At 32.1% G+C, this 19,178-nt stretch overlaps 1 protein-coding gene across 3 annotated transcripts in view; it reads right to left on the bottom strand.

Moving 5' to 3' along the window:
• Positions 1 to 5,957: 5,957 nt before the first annotated feature.
• Positions 5,958 to 19,178, bottom strand: part of LOC118198684 (ras-related protein Rap1-like) — a 117,171-nt gene continuing 103,950 nt past the window's right edge. For all 3 annotated transcript variants that reach the window (XM_085818461.1, XM_085818460.1, XM_085818459.1), the window contains exon 3: positions 5,958 to 8,260. In XM_085818461.1, coding sequence (XP_085674587.1) covers positions 7,287 to 7,970 — 684 coding nt within the window. In that variant the 5' untranslated portion in view covers positions 7,971 to 8,260 and the 3' untranslated portion in view covers positions 5,958 to 7,286. The remainder of the gene's footprint in view (positions 8,261 to 19,178) is intronic.

Here is a 19,178-nt window from a genome sequence, read left to right as displayed (position 1 = left end):
GAAACACCGTCTGGTGAAAAATGGATTTTTATTGTGCAGGACTGTGCCACGAAGTGGACAGAACTATTTGCTTTAAAGGAAGCCACGGTCAGAGAATGTGCCACTATTCTTTTGGAGGAAGTCGCCCTTCGATTTGGGTTACCCAGGAAAATAATAAGTGATAATGGTACCCAGTTTACTAGCGCTGTTATGCAACAACTATGCTATATCTTGACCATTGATCAGTCTTACTCCTGCCTATCACCCACAATCTAACCCAGTTGAAAGGAAGAATAGAGATCTGAAACCACGTTTAGCAATACTTGTTGGTAACGACCATCAGTCATGGAAGGATAAACTGCCGTTAATAAGGTTTGCTTTGAATACAGCCAAATGTGATTCAACTGGACATTCTGCAGCTTTTCTTCAATTTGCACGAGTTACGAACCTTAGATGATGTAAAGCATGATATAAAAGCCGTAATTGAGAACGATAATTTTGTTCCCGAAATTACTCCATATTTGAAACGTTTTGCAAGAAATGTACAACAGGTACGAAAAAGAGTCGAAATGCATCAAGATAAGCAGAAACGATATGCTGACAAAAAAAAAAAAAAAAAAAAAAAAAAAAAAACGAAGAGAAACACCGAAATTCGTTCCTGGAGATAAAGTTTGGGTCACCCTCCACCCAATCAGCAAAGGTTCAATGAAGAAAACTGCTAAATTCATGCCCAAGAGAGATGGTCCTTATGTGATAGTGACTACAAGATCTCGAACCACTTATGATATTGCCGATCCTCACGCACCAGATAAAATTCTCGGCAAGTATCATGTTTAAGCCTTGAAACCATATCAAGATCGAAAAAAGTTTCAGAACTCAGCTCGTGTAACTCCAGTGGTTCCCTTAAAGAAAAGAGGACGCCCAAAACGTGTAATACCACCCAAATCTGCACCTGTTGCACAAGATGCTGGTGACGCTAAACCTACTGCTCGCCAAACTGGAGCCCATTCATCTGATTCTCCGCCCACTGCACAAAGTAGGCAAATGTCAGTTCCTGACTTCTTGCCGAGACGTCTACGAAGTCAGAGGGGGAGGATGTAACAGAACTATTTAAGTGTAATTGAACTATTTTATTCAACGCCATGAACTCATGAACTGTAACCGAACTATTTTATTTAAATGCCATCTCGTGGCGATATGAAAAAACGTCAGTCGACCTCCAGCCGCCATGATGATAGTTTACTATGTTATTCAAATGTTTGATGTTCCATTTGGTATATGTTTCATTTTTATGTATATTTCTTTTGTTTTTAACCGTTCCTGTGTGCTCTGTTAATAAATCCTTTTAAAGCTAGCCGGCATTAGTGTCTATTGAGGAACGGCTACATCACAATAATTAAGTTTCTATTATTTTCCTTTCTCATTTTGAATGTACTGTTTGTTTTAAGTTCTTATATTCTTAAGTTCTTATTTTAAGTTTCAAGTACGTTTTTTCGTAACTGAATTACACAGAAGAAAATACTATAATATTCTTATGTGTTCAACATTCACCACTAGTACATGGTGAATGTCGACATTTACCGGTGTAAGTCAGAAATAAGAGTATTTGGAAAATATTTTGGACATACACCAAGTGACTATGTGAATGTTGACATTCACCGGTGAAAGTCGACATTCTCCAGATTTCGGTGTTTCACCATAAGATATATATAAAACTACCCCACTTACCCAACCTATATTTTCGCTATCAATTGGTCGTAGTCATATACTTCCAATTGCAGGAATGCTTTAAATGACGAAACTGTTCATGTTTTTGCAATGTCAAAATAATAAAAAAAAAAGAGTTAATTTTGGACAAATAACGAAACCTAACTTAGTGGTGGTTAATTCGGTCTTACATATATCGGGGAATTCGGTCTATACATATATCTTTTAATTCGGTCTATACATATATCTGGGAAAGTTTTATACTCGTTAAAAAAAAGAAAGAAACTAGAAATTTGACTCCCATACACAAAAATCTGGGTATTAAATCTCAAAATTTGTAATTTTTTATGTCATTTTCAACTTGCCTTGAGAAATCAGTTAATTAAGTTAGAATAATTCGAGCGAATTAGTATAAATGAAATACAGCAAAAAATATGTATAATTTAATAGGTCGTATAAGGAAGTCATATAATGTTCACATCAGATATTTTTCATAAATGTTAATGCTTTAAATTTTTAGAAAAAAGAAGATTGCCTACTTAAACTTTAGATATCTTCTTCAAGTAAGCCACCAATATGTTGTGTAGCAATTTAGTCAATTGTAAAAACAATAGAGTTAAAGTGATTCATAATGCGAATTTATATTAAAATTGTTTCTCTTCTTTTTACTAATGTCAAAGCTTAAAGTTTTTGAAAATGCAATACTTCAGCACTGAAGTTGCAACACTATAACGTAATTTACCACTTTAATAAATAAGTACGTGTGAATTACTTTATCATCTTAATTTTAATAAACAACTCACTGTACATATTTTTCATAAAACCAGATTTGTTAGAAATGAAAATTTAAAGAATTTAACGTTAATTTAAAATAATAAAAGGTGGCTATTGTTATTTTCAGTATAAAATAGTAAATTACACCTAGTATGAAATGCAAGAATACATTGTGAAGTTACAGGCTGAGTACCACTATTTATTCCACCACTAAGTGGCATTTTCGCACTGCTGTTTATGCAGTGCATTATGAAATTTTACCTGCTTGAAGTTTTTCAGTAATTATGCAACAGATGAATCTGAAATGGAACAATTAACGAACAAAAGATTCTCGTTAGATTAAAATCGTAAGGTTTCTTTCAGATAATAAATATAATTATCAACATACTTTGCATTTATGGGTATATATTGTTTTCTTTTAGCAGTATGGATTTTTCAATACTAATTTAAGATGCATCGTAAGGAAAAGATTATTTTTCTCTAGTATGCGTTTGATTAAACACATGACATGCAACGCACACTTCTAAAAGTGAAAAAGTTTCTTTAGAAAATTAGCTGTAAAGTTTTGGCAGATGTTTTTTACTCTGAGTGACAGAGTTTGTGCTAAGCATGCATACTTCTACCAGTTATTTCCAGCTTTGGAATTCTATAAATCTGTCGGGAAAGATATGAGCATTTTGGCTGTCTTTAATTGCTCTGCTCGACTAGTGACAAGCAGTGATATTTGCATCTTTGAGAAATTTAAAAGCTTCTGGTACGGATATTATCCACTGTCAGATGAATTCAATAATACTATATGAAAGGAAACTTATTAATGTTTAAATAACTAAAGTAAAAAAAAAAAAAAAAAAGCACTTTAAATCCAGGAAATAAATAATACAAATCAGAATTAATTATGCATAAAATGTGATTGAATTTCCATTCATACATATGAAAAGTGATCTTCCAAAAATAGTACGATGGGCAACGGAAAATTCATTCCAAACAGTATCTTATAATCGCAACGTTAAAGATAGGGAATTCTCTGAAGGTGACCATTCCTTAAAAGTAATTAGTACTTCTGAGTATCTGTATAATTAAATAATGAAGAATTTGTTTATATAGTGTTTATTCCAAGCATTGAGGAAAATCGACGCCATCTAGAACCACCGAATTTTGAACAAACATAGCCCTCAATCTAGACATGTGTGCCCGAATTTTGAATTTCAAATTTACTTTTTTTTATTTGTTTGATCTTTTATGTGAATTTGATGAAATTCTGGCTAAAAATTCAACTGTTTAAGACTAATGCATTGCCACTTGGTAAAGCATAAAATATTTGTATTTCAAGTATAATCAACAAACTCAGTGATCTTAAAGAAATGCATTGCCACTGCCTGAAATAAAACACTTTTATTTTCCACTCACCATTTTGTTGCTATTCGGACAAATCTTAAAATATTTAATTTTGTTTTTCAAATTTATCTGTTTGTTACTGATTAACAAATCAAGCGATTTAAAAGTAAAAGGTGTTTTAGGCGCTGGCTGCGCAAGCGGCTAGTATAATTAAATAACAGTACTGAACATCATAGATAGTCATATGTTTCAAAACAACCACTTGTGAAGAAGGCTGGTGAGTAACTTCGACACTTCCATTAATCTAGTACCTCTTTCACCGATCTCCCCAATCATTGAAAAGGAACTGGATTATTCACACATAGCACAAAAACATCCTTGTAACATCCTGAGGATGTTGCTCGCGGGATATGCTCACATCCTCAGGACATCCCGGAATATCCCTCTAACCTCCTAAACACCTTCTCCGGAGTGCTTAATGTCACATTCCAGTATATCCTCAGGACATCCTAACTAAGTCCCATCGACAGCGTACGGGATCTTATTACGATATGAGCTCCTACTTACTACATCCTCAGGACATCCCGTAATATCCCAGTTTCCTAATAAACTCATCCTCCTGAGTCCTTAATGTCACATCCCGGTATATCCTTAGGACATCCTATCTAGGTTCCAGCGACAGCGTATGGGATGTCATCAGAATTTGAAATACTAGTTACAATATCCCTTTAACCTCTTAAATACATAATCTCAACTGCTTTATGTTACATCCCAGTATATGAAAGTATGTAAAGGTGTTGTGATGATCTAAAACCTACTTACACAGATACTCAAACTTTACACAGATAATCTCAAATCCTTCTCCTATGGTTAGTATGGAAAAAGTCAGAAATGTTCGGAATATTTATACAGCTTATTTTGTTTTTAAATCTGAATTTGTGAATATATTAAAACTGAGCAAGGAACTTAAAATGAATTATTAATACAAAATATTATAACAGAAAATTTTGCTTTTATTTTTAAGATATTAAAAATCTTTCGATCATTTTTAAACATCCAATAGCCCCAAATTGAAGTATTCGTAATTAAATTATTTTACAAAATCAGTTTCTAATTTCAGTTAATTTGTATTAAGATTTCAATAATAAAATTAGCCATTTAATAATCTTTACAGATTAAATGAATCATCTTTCTTTAAAACATGTAAAGAATTTTTAGTGTTTTGATGAGCCTGTTGGGAAATTGTTAAAAGGAATAATTTGTATTTTTAAAACTAAATCAGTTCCTAGCTACAGAATAAATAAATCTGTTTTCGTAACATGAAAATGCTGCAGGCTTTTTTATATATTTAATATTTAGTTGTGGAGTTTAGAAGTGCTGGAGCATTGGATACCAAATTATTGGTCTTTTATTCTACATACTATTTTGTATTGCGGCAAGAGATCGTCTGAAATTAATTTTATGTTTTTACTATACGTAGTAATAAACTTCTGTGAGGAGCCTTCTCTTTTCTTAATTTCCAGCATTACTGGCTTAGAATGTCATTCCTGAAAATCCGTATAAGCAAAAAATCCATAGTGAAATGAATACTTATATTACCTTCTTTCGATGTATGAATACTTTAGGAATTTACCTTAGAATTACTTTAGGAAAATTTTTAATCATATTTTTCAATACTAACAGAGTTGGTTTAAGTTTAATATTCCGAAACTATATTATATTAGCCCATTTATGTAATATCTTCATTTTAGGGAAAAGATTAAACTTGGTAACTTATATCTTCAGTAATTATCAAAGATTGAATCTTTAAAATATAATATCAGTTTAATCTTTGTGTGAAGCAGCTGTCATTTTTCGCATTTTTCATAAAACTTGTTTGTATTTGAAAAGAGGGCGTTATAATTACAGATTCAGAAAATATAAATTAAATAAATTATTAATTAATTAAAGAAAATATAAATTGTAAAAACTTCTTTTTACAATTGTGCAATTTTCTTTTATAAATACTAAATTAACTGTTATTGATAAACTTGAAATTTTCAGACCAACTTTTATATTTGTTTCTCAAAATTGTTTGTGCAGGAAAAATAGTTGTAAGATGAAACAATTTATATTATCCTTCCCATTAACTGGCAACAACAAGCAATAAATTGAAGACAAGATTCAACAATCAGTTTATTTAGGCTCCAGATTTAGCAGTAACAGTGAAGATATTTGGAAACGATAATAAAATTTTCTAAAAATTTCTCACAACAGAGCCATATTTTATGAATTGATGTTCATAAAATTAAACTTCACAAAATGTTTTATACATTTACATGACTTTCATGTTATCCAATAATATAATAATTTCACATATTAAAAGTTATTACATAAAATGGTACAGTAACAATGACCTATATCAAATAAGAAATAAGCTCACTGAACATTTATCACACACGTTTCAGCTAAACTACTATTTGACTACGAGTTAAAATGCATTTCAATGCTAAACTACTATTTCACTACTAGTCAAAATGCCTGTGTTGTTAAATTTGTAGAAAACTTTAGAGAACTTAAGTGTTGAAAGAAATAAAATCTACGAATTATTACGTAAAGATTAAACACAAAAATGCTTTTAAAATTTTCATAACAAACAAAGACAATTTAAAAAATTACAAATCAGAGTTTTGATTATGTGAATAATTAACTAAGTATTTCTATAAAAAATCTACTAAGCATAGTATTCAAAACATTCATTTCTTTATAATAACTGTATGTTCAAAAATTATGACATTCCGATATTACGGCTTAGTAAATAAAAACTTAGCTTATTTACCATTTCATGGACAATGAAAGCAGAGCCGTAAGAAATGTTAAGCAGCTTAAATTTTTGTCAAAATGGATTAAACTTTGAAATAAAAAGTTCTTTCTAATGAAGTTTCTCTTACCCCATGTTTCATTTCAAGGAAACAATACAACAACAAACAAATACGATTTTAAAGAAATATTTGGATAAAAGAATATTTGCTATAATTGAAGAAATATTATTTAAACTTTTAACCCCAGTTATAAACTTTGTTTAAATTTAAAAAAGTTTTAAAATTTATTTTAGATTATTTTTTTATTTAAGACGCATTGTATAATCAAAATCTAAAAAGTAAAAACTCATTCATTAAAATTTTATAAACTATAACTAATGATGGAAAAATAATTTGAAAAACGCTAAACAGCAAAATAAAAATATTTCTCTGCCTCTATTGTGTATAAGTTGCAAATATTTTTGTAAAATAAATTCCGAAGAATTATACTTTCAAGAAATCTCTGCAAAGATCTTCAAACGGATTTACAAAAATTGTTTCATTGAAATATGTTACAAAAGAAATTCTCATATGAGTAAAAAGCAATTTCAAATCCAAAGCAATATGCATTAAGTTTTTTAAACGTCTTCACCACGTAAATGCACCACAGCACAAATACCACAGAACTTGGGTAGAATAAAGAAGAATAAATTACTGTACAACACAGCTATGTCTTTTTTGTTCGATTGCATGTTTCAGTTTAGGGTAAGTTGACAGGACTGGTAAAGATTTTCTTCGTCGTTCGACTGCCGGTCCAAGAGCATAACAGATATGGGCCTGAGTCAACATGGTTTTAAAAATTTGCAGGATATTAATATTTTCCTTTGCTGAAGATTCCACAAAGCCATTCTCCCAATCGATTGTAACAACAGATTCTGTAATGTCCTTTGGCACAGCTCTGTTGCTTTCTAAATCACATTTATTGCCAACGACCACAATTGGAACGTGTTCCTCCGTTTGCCTAATCTCTAGAATAAGTTCTCTGAGACTTGACACGAACCGGAAAGACTCCTTATTGTCTATCGCGTACACCAGGATGAAAGCATCACCGGTTTTGATAGCTAATCTTCTCATGGCAGGAAATTCATAGGATCCACTCGTGTCTAGTATATCTAAAGTTAGAGTAGCGCCTGAGATGTCGTATACACTGCAGTGCATTTCTTCTACGGTTGGAACGTGGTCTACAGGAAACCTGTCATGGAGGAATTGTTCGACGATAGCAGTTTTTCCTACACCAGCAGCACCCATAATTACAACTCTCGGATGATCTGTTTCTTTCAGTGATTTTGTTATATCCGTCGTGTCCATTACAGATTCTGTGCAAACGCTAGGCATTGTGACACAATTATTATCGCATAAAGTAGCGAAACTTAAAACAAATATTCTTCGATTTTTCTCTCCAAGCACAGTGTAAACAGTCAGATATTTTCCTTGGAAAAACTCTTAAAGTTGCTATTAGATTCAGCAGAAGTACTACATTAAGAAGAAATCACATCTGTATTCGAATTTTTGCCGATATTTCAGCTGCATAAATTCTTAAAATTAAAGTAGTTAGTTCAAGATCATCTTTACAAGAGCAGTATTGCTCTAATATTTCAAGCCGACTCTTGCACTGGGATATTTATCTGCAAAACATAAAAACAAAAAGTTATATATAATAAATTGGTGATAAAATAAATCGGTAATTTCAACTGATTTAAGGGTACGTTTAATTTTCATGCTAGCAAAATATGTTAGGTAACATCCTTATGAAAATAAATGCAAATATTTTATACTTTTGCAGCCTGTTAAAATGATGCATATAAAGCTCTGAATGAAAAACTGACTCAAACTTCTAGAAGCTCTGAATGAAAAACTGACTCAAACTTCTAACATTTCTACATAAAAAAAAAAAAAAAAAAAAAAAAAAAAAAAAAAAAAACATAACCACAATATAGTACCTATAGTACCTGTATTTTACTTTTGTGCACTCCTTACAGTCCTATTATGATATTCTCAAAGCAGCAACTGGTCTTCATGTAGTCCCTGACTTAAATATTTATGAAATTGGCAGTACGAAAGAAATACACGTTCAGTAGAAATCGTAACCCGAATTCTGAATTTTCATTTTCTGCGATCTTACATTTTCCTTTGCAATACATACATGCAACGGCAAGACATATATGTATACGGACACGATATAGCAAAGATATGATGACTGTCCAATGCAAAGGAATTTTGTTTGCAAATTGTAGAATAAAAGCTTAATTAATTACATCATAAATTCCTGAAAGTCAGTAGGATTCCAGATACGTAGTAAATACTCGTACAGCGACACGCTTTTTCCTTCTCTCTGTAAAATCAAATCAACTACATTAAATCTTCAGAATTTCATATGTGTTAGACTTTCTTTTAAACTTTTTTCTTTTTAAAAGATTCGGCTTCTCTATAGAATCGAATAAGCTTACAAAGCATGTATGTAAAGTTTATGTTATGTAAAATTTATGAATGTAAAGTTTATGTTAATTAATTCATTACCTAATTATTTTATTTGTATCGTCGCTTCTAATTTCATCAGCTCCTATCAAGATGCAAATTAGCCACGTTTACATCTGAACAGGGTTCTTGAACAAAAGAGCATTGGCATCGATGCTGATCTTCGTGATATTTCCTCACTCAGTTTTGAGAATTACTTCAGACTGGTGTTAACCTTTTGCTAGCTGAGTTTGCATGCGCTTGTAGAATCCTGAACCAAAGCTTGACAGGAATTTGTTTTGCGAATTCAAGCGTTACATACTTTGATACTTTTATGTTAAATTCAATTTCACAAGTAGCGGATATTGATTTGTATGTATGAGCTGTGCATTTATAAAGTTTTAATAAAAATGTTGTTTGAACCTTCTGAGTTGTTTTGCTAGAGGGTCTACTACAGGGTTTAGTGATAGTCTCAGAAATAAAGTTTAGTTAAGTAAAGTTGCTGGCTTCCTAGATATTTAAAAAAGGCTATGACATTTGGCACATAGGGTTGTAGAGATTACTAGGTTTTCGGCGCAGGAATGCGAAAAAAAAGTTTATTCTTCCGGTTGCTAGCCGAATGTGCTAACCAATTACAGCACACACACACACAAAGAAAGAAAATCTGATGTGTACACCACATGAGTTCCTTGTACGGAATATTAAATTATATCCATTTTTTCCTGCATTTCATTTAAACTTATTTCCTCGAATTTCATTAGAGATGCATTTCTCATTCAATTAATTCAGTTCTCACTTCGCGACAAGGCAAAAATACATAAAAACTCAAAGTATCTGTATTAAAAATTGAAAGATATAAAAATAAATAAATAAATAAATAAATAAATAAAAACACCAAACACAGATAAAACAATTATGATTACTAATTTTTTTTTCTACAATTAAAATTCCAGTTTCTGCGCAAAAACAAGCAATTCGGCCAGCGGGCAAGAAGACAGATTTTTCCGCTCACAGAACTGAAAGTTTACCTTTGTTCCAAAAGTAAACTTTCAAACTCAGTCGGCTTTCAACTCACTTGGCAAAAGGACACTAAAGGCATAAAAACTGATTTAATTTGTTGTGCACGCTATGCTGAGTCAATATATGGGAGAATTTAATAACTTAAATGATAGTTCCAAAATGGACTAAGCATAATTTAATTCGCAATAATAAAAGAAGACGTTACTTTATTATTACAAAGCTTAGTTTCTCTAGATTGGCAACAAATTCATTATTCTGCTAAGTTTCAAATGTAAACAAATATGACAGATATGGTAAAAATATTAGGCCGCACTTAAACCACTTTTAAATTGATGATAATTCTACAACTATAACATGCAGGTAAACTAAAGGCATAAAACCTTAATCGGAAGATAAGAACAGCATAATTCAGTCATTTTTAAAGCAAAAAATGCACAATTTACAAACATGTAAGAATAAAGAAAATGAGCTCACTGAGCCGAGTAATATAGTGGACATATACAAATTTATATACTTTTGATGCGGCCGATTGCAACCAAAAACAGAGTGCATATCTACATGTTATAGCAGTCCCACATACAAAATTCCAACGTTCTGAGGCTATTCGTTTTTGAGTTATGGGAGATACATACATACATATATACGTACGTACAATAATGCCACGATTTGGGGAAAAGAGTCCTTTATTCTGTCCCTACGTACATATATCACGAAAAAACATTGTTAAATTGCATTTGATAGCGGTCAAAATGGATATTTTCATTTTAAGTATTAAGTTTGGTATTCGGAATGTTTCTTGATTTACTTCGTACAAGGAAGTAAAAAGTGCACGGGAAATGAGAAACTGCCACCTGGCGAATAATTCTATTTTCTGATTTGATTGATGTCTAATTTTGTTAAAAGGATTTGCAAATAAGTTTTTTTTTTTTTTTTTAGACAGATAATCTTCGAATGCCTTGTTGCAAATTTTCCGAATTAACCTACCAACCATATTTTTGGCCACAAGTTTTATTATTCTAATATATTAAAAATTCTTTGAAATAAACTGTCATTAACATTTAGACTTAAAATTTAATATCAGAAATATATTATTATTTTTATATTTTTTAAAAACTAAAATTCCTTTCAACGAATACTCACAAAAAATTTAAAATCAGTGCTAGTAAAACTAGTGCATCTACAAACATTAGAGAATATTTTTGTCCTTGAAATTTATTAAAATCAAATTCATTTATATTCAGATCTTCTAGGAGATGTTTAAAATTTTATTAAGCGGAAATCTGAATCTGCTATATCTCCGTATTACAAACTTGAACTTCAACATTTATGACAGTTACTGCTAAGTAAGACGCAAGCTTTGGAGTTATCAACGTTTGAACACCGGATACCCATGTCTTCGATGGAGGAAGCAAGCGATCGGAGAGATTTCGAGTTTATTGGATGGATAATCCTAGCAACGAAGCCTGTGCTCGACGACCTTGAAAAGAAAAACTCTGCTGAGGGGTTTTAATTTCCGCAATTCTGCAGCGGTTGGAACATCGGTAACAATTCATAAACGATTTTCGTCTGAATAAATTGCTTGCGGGGAAATAAATATTCTTCTGAAAATGAATATTTTTGCGGTGAATTATTTGTCGTCAAACTGAGATCGAAATACACGTGACTGCAAAAGGTAAGAAAAATCAGATAAGTCCATCACCTGAGAATAATATTAGCTTTTTCAGTTTAATGTATTGGAATTTTTTTTAAGTATTATAAATAAATGCAAACTGAAAGGGCACATTTTGTTTTAGAAATTTTGAATATTTCTGCTGGCAATGAGATATTTTTTAAAAAAAATATTTTGCTTTGTTTATTTATCTTTTTAATAAAAAAAAGTCCACAAAATTTAAATAACACATTATTATTAATCGTATAAAAAGTTTCAAATCTGCTTGCTCACTATCATCTTTATTCAAACAAATATAATTTGCAGCCTTAATTTAATCAGATGTAAAGGTCTTTTTTTTAATCATGTTTTTATTATAAAAGCCATCCTTCTAAATAATTCTTTAATTCATAGTAGAAATCATACCAAGTACTTTTAGTAGATTTTTGGTGTTTATTAAATAGTTGCCGAAATTTTTCCGCACTCAATTTAAATTGTTGCAACAGTAAATAAAGGTTTTATATATTCATACTTTTTCGCGTCCTCTTCTGGTTCTCTAGCAATAAGCTGAACAATGTCAGGAGCTAGCAATGAAATAAATTGAGTCACTTTGTTTTCAGCAGGTATATTCATCATTTTAGCTTGACGCTCAAATATCACTAGAAATAAACTTATTTCATCTTCTTTAGCGTTGAAACTTGGCATGACATCGTGAATTCTTATTTTTAAAGGCTGCTCAGGTAACTGCGTAGTTTCTACCGGTAGTGCTTTTGCAGCCATAGCATCCAATTCAAGTTTCTGTAGCTCAAAAGCTCTAATTCGCTCTTCTCTTTCGCGTTCTTCCTTTTTCTTTCTTCTCTTTTGCTTTCTTTTTCTCTTTCTTCTCTTTCGCGTTCTTCTTTTCTTTTTCTTTCTTCTCTTTCGTGTTCTTTTTCTCTTTCTTCTCTTTCGCGTTCTCTTTCTCATTCTTCCTTTCCTTCTTTTTCTCATTCTTCCTTTCCTTCTCATTCTTCTCTAATTGCAGCCAGTAGTTCTCAAGTAAACTCCTCATCATAACCGGGACTTTCAGTTATCAATTTATTCAGTTATCAATTTATGCAACTGAGTAATTTTAAATTCAGGTCTCACGGTTAAACTTAACTCTTCTGCCAGTTCTTTTAAATCTCACGTCTGGATGGCGAGAACTAAGAAAAGACTTTTGCCAGTTTGGCAGTATAATCAAATCACACTACGTCAGTTTCACGTTACTACTTATTTTCTACGCGCCTGCCTGGCAACAAATTCAAAAACATAGCTAGCAGTTTTTTTTTTTATAAATGCTGGAATGGCTTACACATATCAACCATCAACATAAAAATTCAATACAAATAAGAAAAAAAAGCCTAAATAAGAATTTTAAAATACTTTTTTACCACAAATATCAAATATAATTTAAGCCTAAAATTTTTAGTATCAGTTATTTTACACAAAAACTTACACTATTTAAATATAATTCTAAAATGAAACACTTAAATTCAATAAAAATGTTTTATGAAACCAAAAGTTAATCTTATCTTCAGAGATCAGCAATATCCTGTTCTGAGAATTCTTTACTTGGACGCACGTTATAGAAACACAGAAGATAACATTTAAATGATCCGCGTCAAAATCTGGCTTTAAAGCGGCAGACTCTGACATCCATTTCTCCTTGAAATAAATAAACTCCAATTGGTACTAGCAAACTTGTTCTAAAAAATTTAGCAGCTTTTTGGGATTAGGAGATTAGCACCATCAAAATTGATATTTGCACTCCTAATTTCCACTATCTCGGTGGAACCTCCAATTTTATAAGACTGTAACGTATTTTGTAGTATTTAACAAAATAACAGATGATCTTCTTAGTAAGACATAAATTTTATTTTTAGTTTATACGGAGACAGATAATTTGAATATAATCTTTGAGTTAAAATTTTTTCATACATCTACTAATTGGTAAAACTTCAGAATTAACAATTTTTAAATTATTTCTTACGTTGCTGAGCAACGGTTACATATCATACAAATATGGCGTTATCACTCCAATAATAAGTACAGTTATTTGTTAAATAATAAAATATTACAATATATATATACATATGTCATATTTTTAATGCGTAGGAGGAATCAGCTTGCAATCGTCATAGCCGGGAGGTTGAATGCGTATAGACGAAGATGACGAAACGGGTTTTTTAACAAATCACCAATCTCTTTTTTTGACAGTATCCAATTAGTTCGGCAGACACTTACTCAGTCATAATTAAATATGATAAATTTTTTATGTACATTGTTTTTTTTTTTTTTTTTTTAAGAAATGACGTATGCTTTTGAGAAGCGAAGTAGCAAAGCGTCTTGCCAGGAGGAAAGCTTAAGCGAAAGTGGACGCTGCAATTCAAAGGAAGAAGGGAGGGAGCCAAATGTTTCAGTTCGAGTTAGGAACGTTTTGGTTTACAATTATTTTGATTGACAATAGGTATCTGCGTATATATATATATATATATATATATAAATGAATAAATACAGAGCAGTTCAAAATCTAATCTATTGGGCGTTAAAAGCAGCTGCAAGTGATGGTAATAATGTTAAAGATGTAGAGTTCGCTTGTCTAACTTCTGAGTGAGAACTGGAAGAGTAGTAACTGCACAGAAGAAGGGTTAAAAGTATTCAGTTAAAATTAAAATTTACAACGCGTCAACTCGACGCTAACATACTACGCCTCCCTTGGGCGATGATTGAAATTACAGAACGAAACTAAATATTCGAAGATATGCACAAATAGTAGAAATAAGCTACAGGACTCAAATAATTCCTGTTTCGAAACTAGTGGCAGCAATTAAATGCAATTATGCCACGAAAACCTGCAATAACTCCGGGAGCAGAAGCTTACGCCATAGAGGCGACGGCAATATCCTAACTCTCTCTTACTTTCCTACTGAACCTCGGTTCTTAAACTCTTTCTTCACAAGGTAGAATTTGCATTCCTTCAAGCACGCTAGAAAATTTGAATATTCTGGCATTGACAATTAGGGTATGAAGGTTTATAAAGAAGTTTAAAATTAAAACATAACTTGTTAGTTAAAAATAAATATAAATCCCTACAAAGGAATAAAAGAAATTCAAATTAAAAATACTTAATAATCCATTCCATATTCAAGTTGGAACAACCATATGGGGAAAAAAAACAGATGCATAGGGGCAAACTGCATAATAGGTACAAAAAATGCCAAAACCGAAAATGAAAAGAAATTTACATACTTCGCTTCATCGGGTTCATTTCTGTTTCTGAACCATCAAAGACACAATTAAAGTTTAATACTTAAAAGTCTCAAAATTTAATCAAAGTACTTTGTGTCCTTATCATTCGAATCCCCATAGGTCGTAGTAAGCAGCGCAAGAAACTGTAAATTATATTATACGTTTCAGCTATATATATTTATTCCAAAGGCAATCAGTTAACCTAGTAACTAAAGGGGTTTTTGTTTTTGTTGTGATGGAAATTTCGTAGCAGTTGCTTTGAGCACTAATTCGAAGGATTGCTCTTTTAGTGATTTTGCGTCAAATAATGCATTTCTGCAGAAATTTAACCTTCCTTTCTACTTCCTTGTACGAAGTATAGGAAGTATCGTAATAGCGAAAATTTTCGGGTATCGTATTTCAACGAATATATCCAATTTGACAGCTCTTGCATTCGTTTGAAATATGTTTGTGCGTGAAATCAGTGCTATGGACAAAATCAAGGTATTTTTTCCCAAAACGGATTGTAAAATGAATTTAGAAGAGATTTTTTTTGTAACATCTGTGCATATCTACGTATCTCGTATAACTCAACGAATAGTCTTATAACGATGAAATTTTATATATCGAACTGCTATAATATACAGTTGTGCATCGCCCTGTTCGGTTGCAATCGGCCGCACCAAACGTATATAAATACATATATATATATATCTATATATAACCATTCTCTTACCCGGCTCGAAGAGCTCAGTTTTTTTATTCTAATATGTTGGTAAATTGTACATTTTTTACTTTAAAAAAGATTGAATTACGTTGTTCTTAAATTCAGGTTAAGGTTGTATGCGAAAGCTGTAGAATGCTTGCGATAATGAATGCATTTTTGCATGCTATAGCTGTAGAATTAGTTATAAGCAATTTAAAAATTGTTTAAGTCTTGTTAAGCCTAACGAGGATGCCGTTTGTTTACATTCGAAATTCTTAGCAGAACAGTGAATTAAGTCAGTATGTGCACTAATTTCAGTGTCTTTTTGTCGAGTGGGTCCACAAGTAAACTTCCAATTTTGTGCGCCGAAAAATCTCTCTTCCTGCCCGCTGGCCGAATTGCTTGTTTTTGTGTACAAACTCAAATTTTAATAGTGAAACATATTTTTTTTAACTGTATTTGATGTTTCATGTTTTTCTGAAATGCTGCGAAGTGAGAACTGGATCAACTTGATGTATATTTAAATATATAAAAAATATTTTTAAATATATAAAACATTTTCGAAGAAATTAAAATCAATTTTGAAAATAAATAAATTCGAAGACGTTAGAAAAAACTGTAGCGAGGAAAAGAAGCGATTAAAAATGTGATGCAGTGTGTAGTAAACCATGAGGGAAGTTGTGAGCCATCTTAGAGAATGCAAATGAGAAATTTAAAAAAAAAAAAAAAAAAAAAAAAAAAAAAAATTGAAATTATAGAATACCTATTAGAGAAAAATGGCAGAAAATGAAAAAAGTCGTCAAATCTTACATATATATTGCGAATGGCATCATTTCACTCGCCAATAAGCACTACAAGGACTGACGTATCGCGATGAATGATGCGTTTAAAACCCTTGGAATGTAGACAGCTATGCAATAATCCTTATCAAGAAAATGTAGTTAGAAAAATGCTAATATATTCACTATAGGTTTTCATGCAGTTGTGTTTTGTTATGTGTCATATTATCTCTTCATTTTAGAAGTGACCGAAGTAACGTCGGGTAGACGTTATTTATCGTGTTACGTTTTCTTCATTGCAAGATGCATAATATAAAACTGATATTATGCAGTGGGCGTATAATGCATATTCTCCTTTAATAACCCTCTCATTAGAGAGTTCTACGCCTGGTTCGCAAACTAACAATTAAACTTCTGTGTACATCTCAGTCCTCGGGAATTCAAATTGTTCTATACTTCTGTATTCATTAGATACAGTTATTCATCTGCTGTATGGTAGAAGAAGATAAACTTAGATATCTTTACGAAGAAATGGTCTTCTAGCACTTAATAGTACTTTTTGGGGTTCAGAACTGGCACTGGCGAGGAAAACCAAAAGGACAAGCTGGTTTCAAGGTGTTTTTATGGTTTTCTGTGTAACATGAAATGAGCCAGTTTCTCTGTAGAAGTTTTCCGTTAAGGCTTTGTCGCTAAGATCGACAGTCTTCGATTGCTATGTCGCAATCATTTACCAAGCAATCACAAAGAATGTAATTATATTATATAAAATTTTATTGCTAATGGGAACGGTATAATTGATATTTTTCAGATAAAATGTTTCAATATAATTTCAGGGATGTTTAAGTATAAATTCTTTCTCCTCTTCTGAATGTTTGCTGGTAGTATTTTTCTTCGATAAAACTTTTTATTTACAATATATTAAAATTTCTTTATAGATAGCTTGGTTAAAGTTCATTTGATTAAAATTATAGATCATTTCATTATAGTTACATCTTCGATGAATGCAAGTTCTCATTAGAACTTGACAGGTTCATGCTAATATAATACGGTAATTTTAAGCAGAAATTTAGTTTTACTCAATGAGTAACAGTTTAATTGCAGAAATTATTACGCTTCCAAAATGGGAATAACAAAAATCAACCAAACCCTCGATGGGAACCGAATCGTGGATGTTTCGGTTGCTAACTGGGTGTGTACTGACTGGCTTCAATGTAAAAGCGTCAGGAGTACAAAAGAGGAAAGTCAAAATTCCTCACCTAAAAGAAATCCAAGATTCTTGACGAACATTGTTAAGAAGTACATACAATATACTACTGGAATTGATGAATTAGGTATTTTATCTCAAAATTAAGAAATAAAGTAGCATTTGCAATGAGGGAATTATGTGTAATTCTTTGCTCCATGATATAATTTTTGCTGCTTTCACTTTCTTTGAGTGCGCTCGAGAAGCGGGTAATTAAATAAGCTTTCTGAGCACCTGCTGCCTTACGCACACATGATTGTCACTTTATGCAATAGTGTAAACGTCTGCCCTTTTTTCCAGGAATTGTCAAGAAAGACTGAAACCTTTCAGCTGGGAATATATTTTAACATTTCGAGCGATTCTTCACCTACGCATGAGTTTTAATTAAGGCAACGTCACTCGCTAATGGTTTCATTTACTTAAAAACGGACTGGTTGCATTGCGTTTTCGTGCGTAACGTGTACGCCAGCTGGCTTCCCTTAGAAAGTTCTTCACGAAGGCATCCTTCCTTTTAGGCAGATAGCTCTGCTTTGCCGTAATTTAATAATCAAATTCAATCCATTTCATTAGTATTTGGTCAGATCCTTTATCGTTCTTTAATGGCTAAGCATTTTGAAGGCATGACATGAAAGGAAAGACTGGTTTCATCAAGAGGGAAAACGTCTTTAGATGATATCCGTATACATTTTAGAGACATTAGGGCTTTTTGAAAGCAGGAGACTTGAAAAATGAGCAAAGCCCTCGCCGGAATCGAACCACGGACCTCTCGAATACGGACCGAGCGTGCAGACCACCACACCACGAAGGCACGCTAAGACGGCGGGAGAAATACCTTATATATTTACCTCTTTCAAAGGGCGATTGCGAATTAGGGGACCCAGTCACCAAATCCTGGTGGTGAAGAATCATCATTCACTACCTTTTAGTTCGGTTGCCACTGTAGAGACATTAGGTATTTTTTTGGATGCAGGGGAAATGAAAAATGAGCAATGCCCTCGTTGGGAATCGAACCACGGACCTCTCGAATACGCACCGTTCGTGCAGACCACTACACCACGAAGACATGCTAAGAAGGCGGGAGTAATACCTTATAACGTCACTGAATAAATTCCTGAATCTTCAAATAATTCGACTGAGAAATCATGGGATGCTCTGTTTATGATACGATATGATGTTCTATGACATAATTTAAATTTATACAACCATAATAGTCGAAAAACCAGTCGCTCTTCAGTTTAATCTGCAATGATATGGTTTTGTCTTTTTCGTTAGTACTAACTCAATTGCTGCTATTTGCTGATGTGCACGTCCAAGTGTTTTCTCTTGAACACCCGACTTCTTTGAAGTAGATTCCTCTTTAAATTTTTACTTTTCCTCCTAATTTCTTTCTTTACTTCTACATTTGTTTTCAGTGCTGACACAAGAATATTAAGATTTTTCGATT

The sequence above is a fragment of the Stegodyphus dumicola genome, chromosome 6 (assembly GCF_044657685.1).
Source record: "Stegodyphus dumicola isolate Sdum_Otavi_A_Nest chromosome 6, ASM4465768v1".
NCBI classification, from domain to species: Eukaryota; Metazoa; Arthropoda; class Arachnida; order Araneae; family Eresidae; genus Stegodyphus; species Stegodyphus dumicola.
This window is presented reverse-complemented; position numbering and strand designations above follow the sequence as displayed.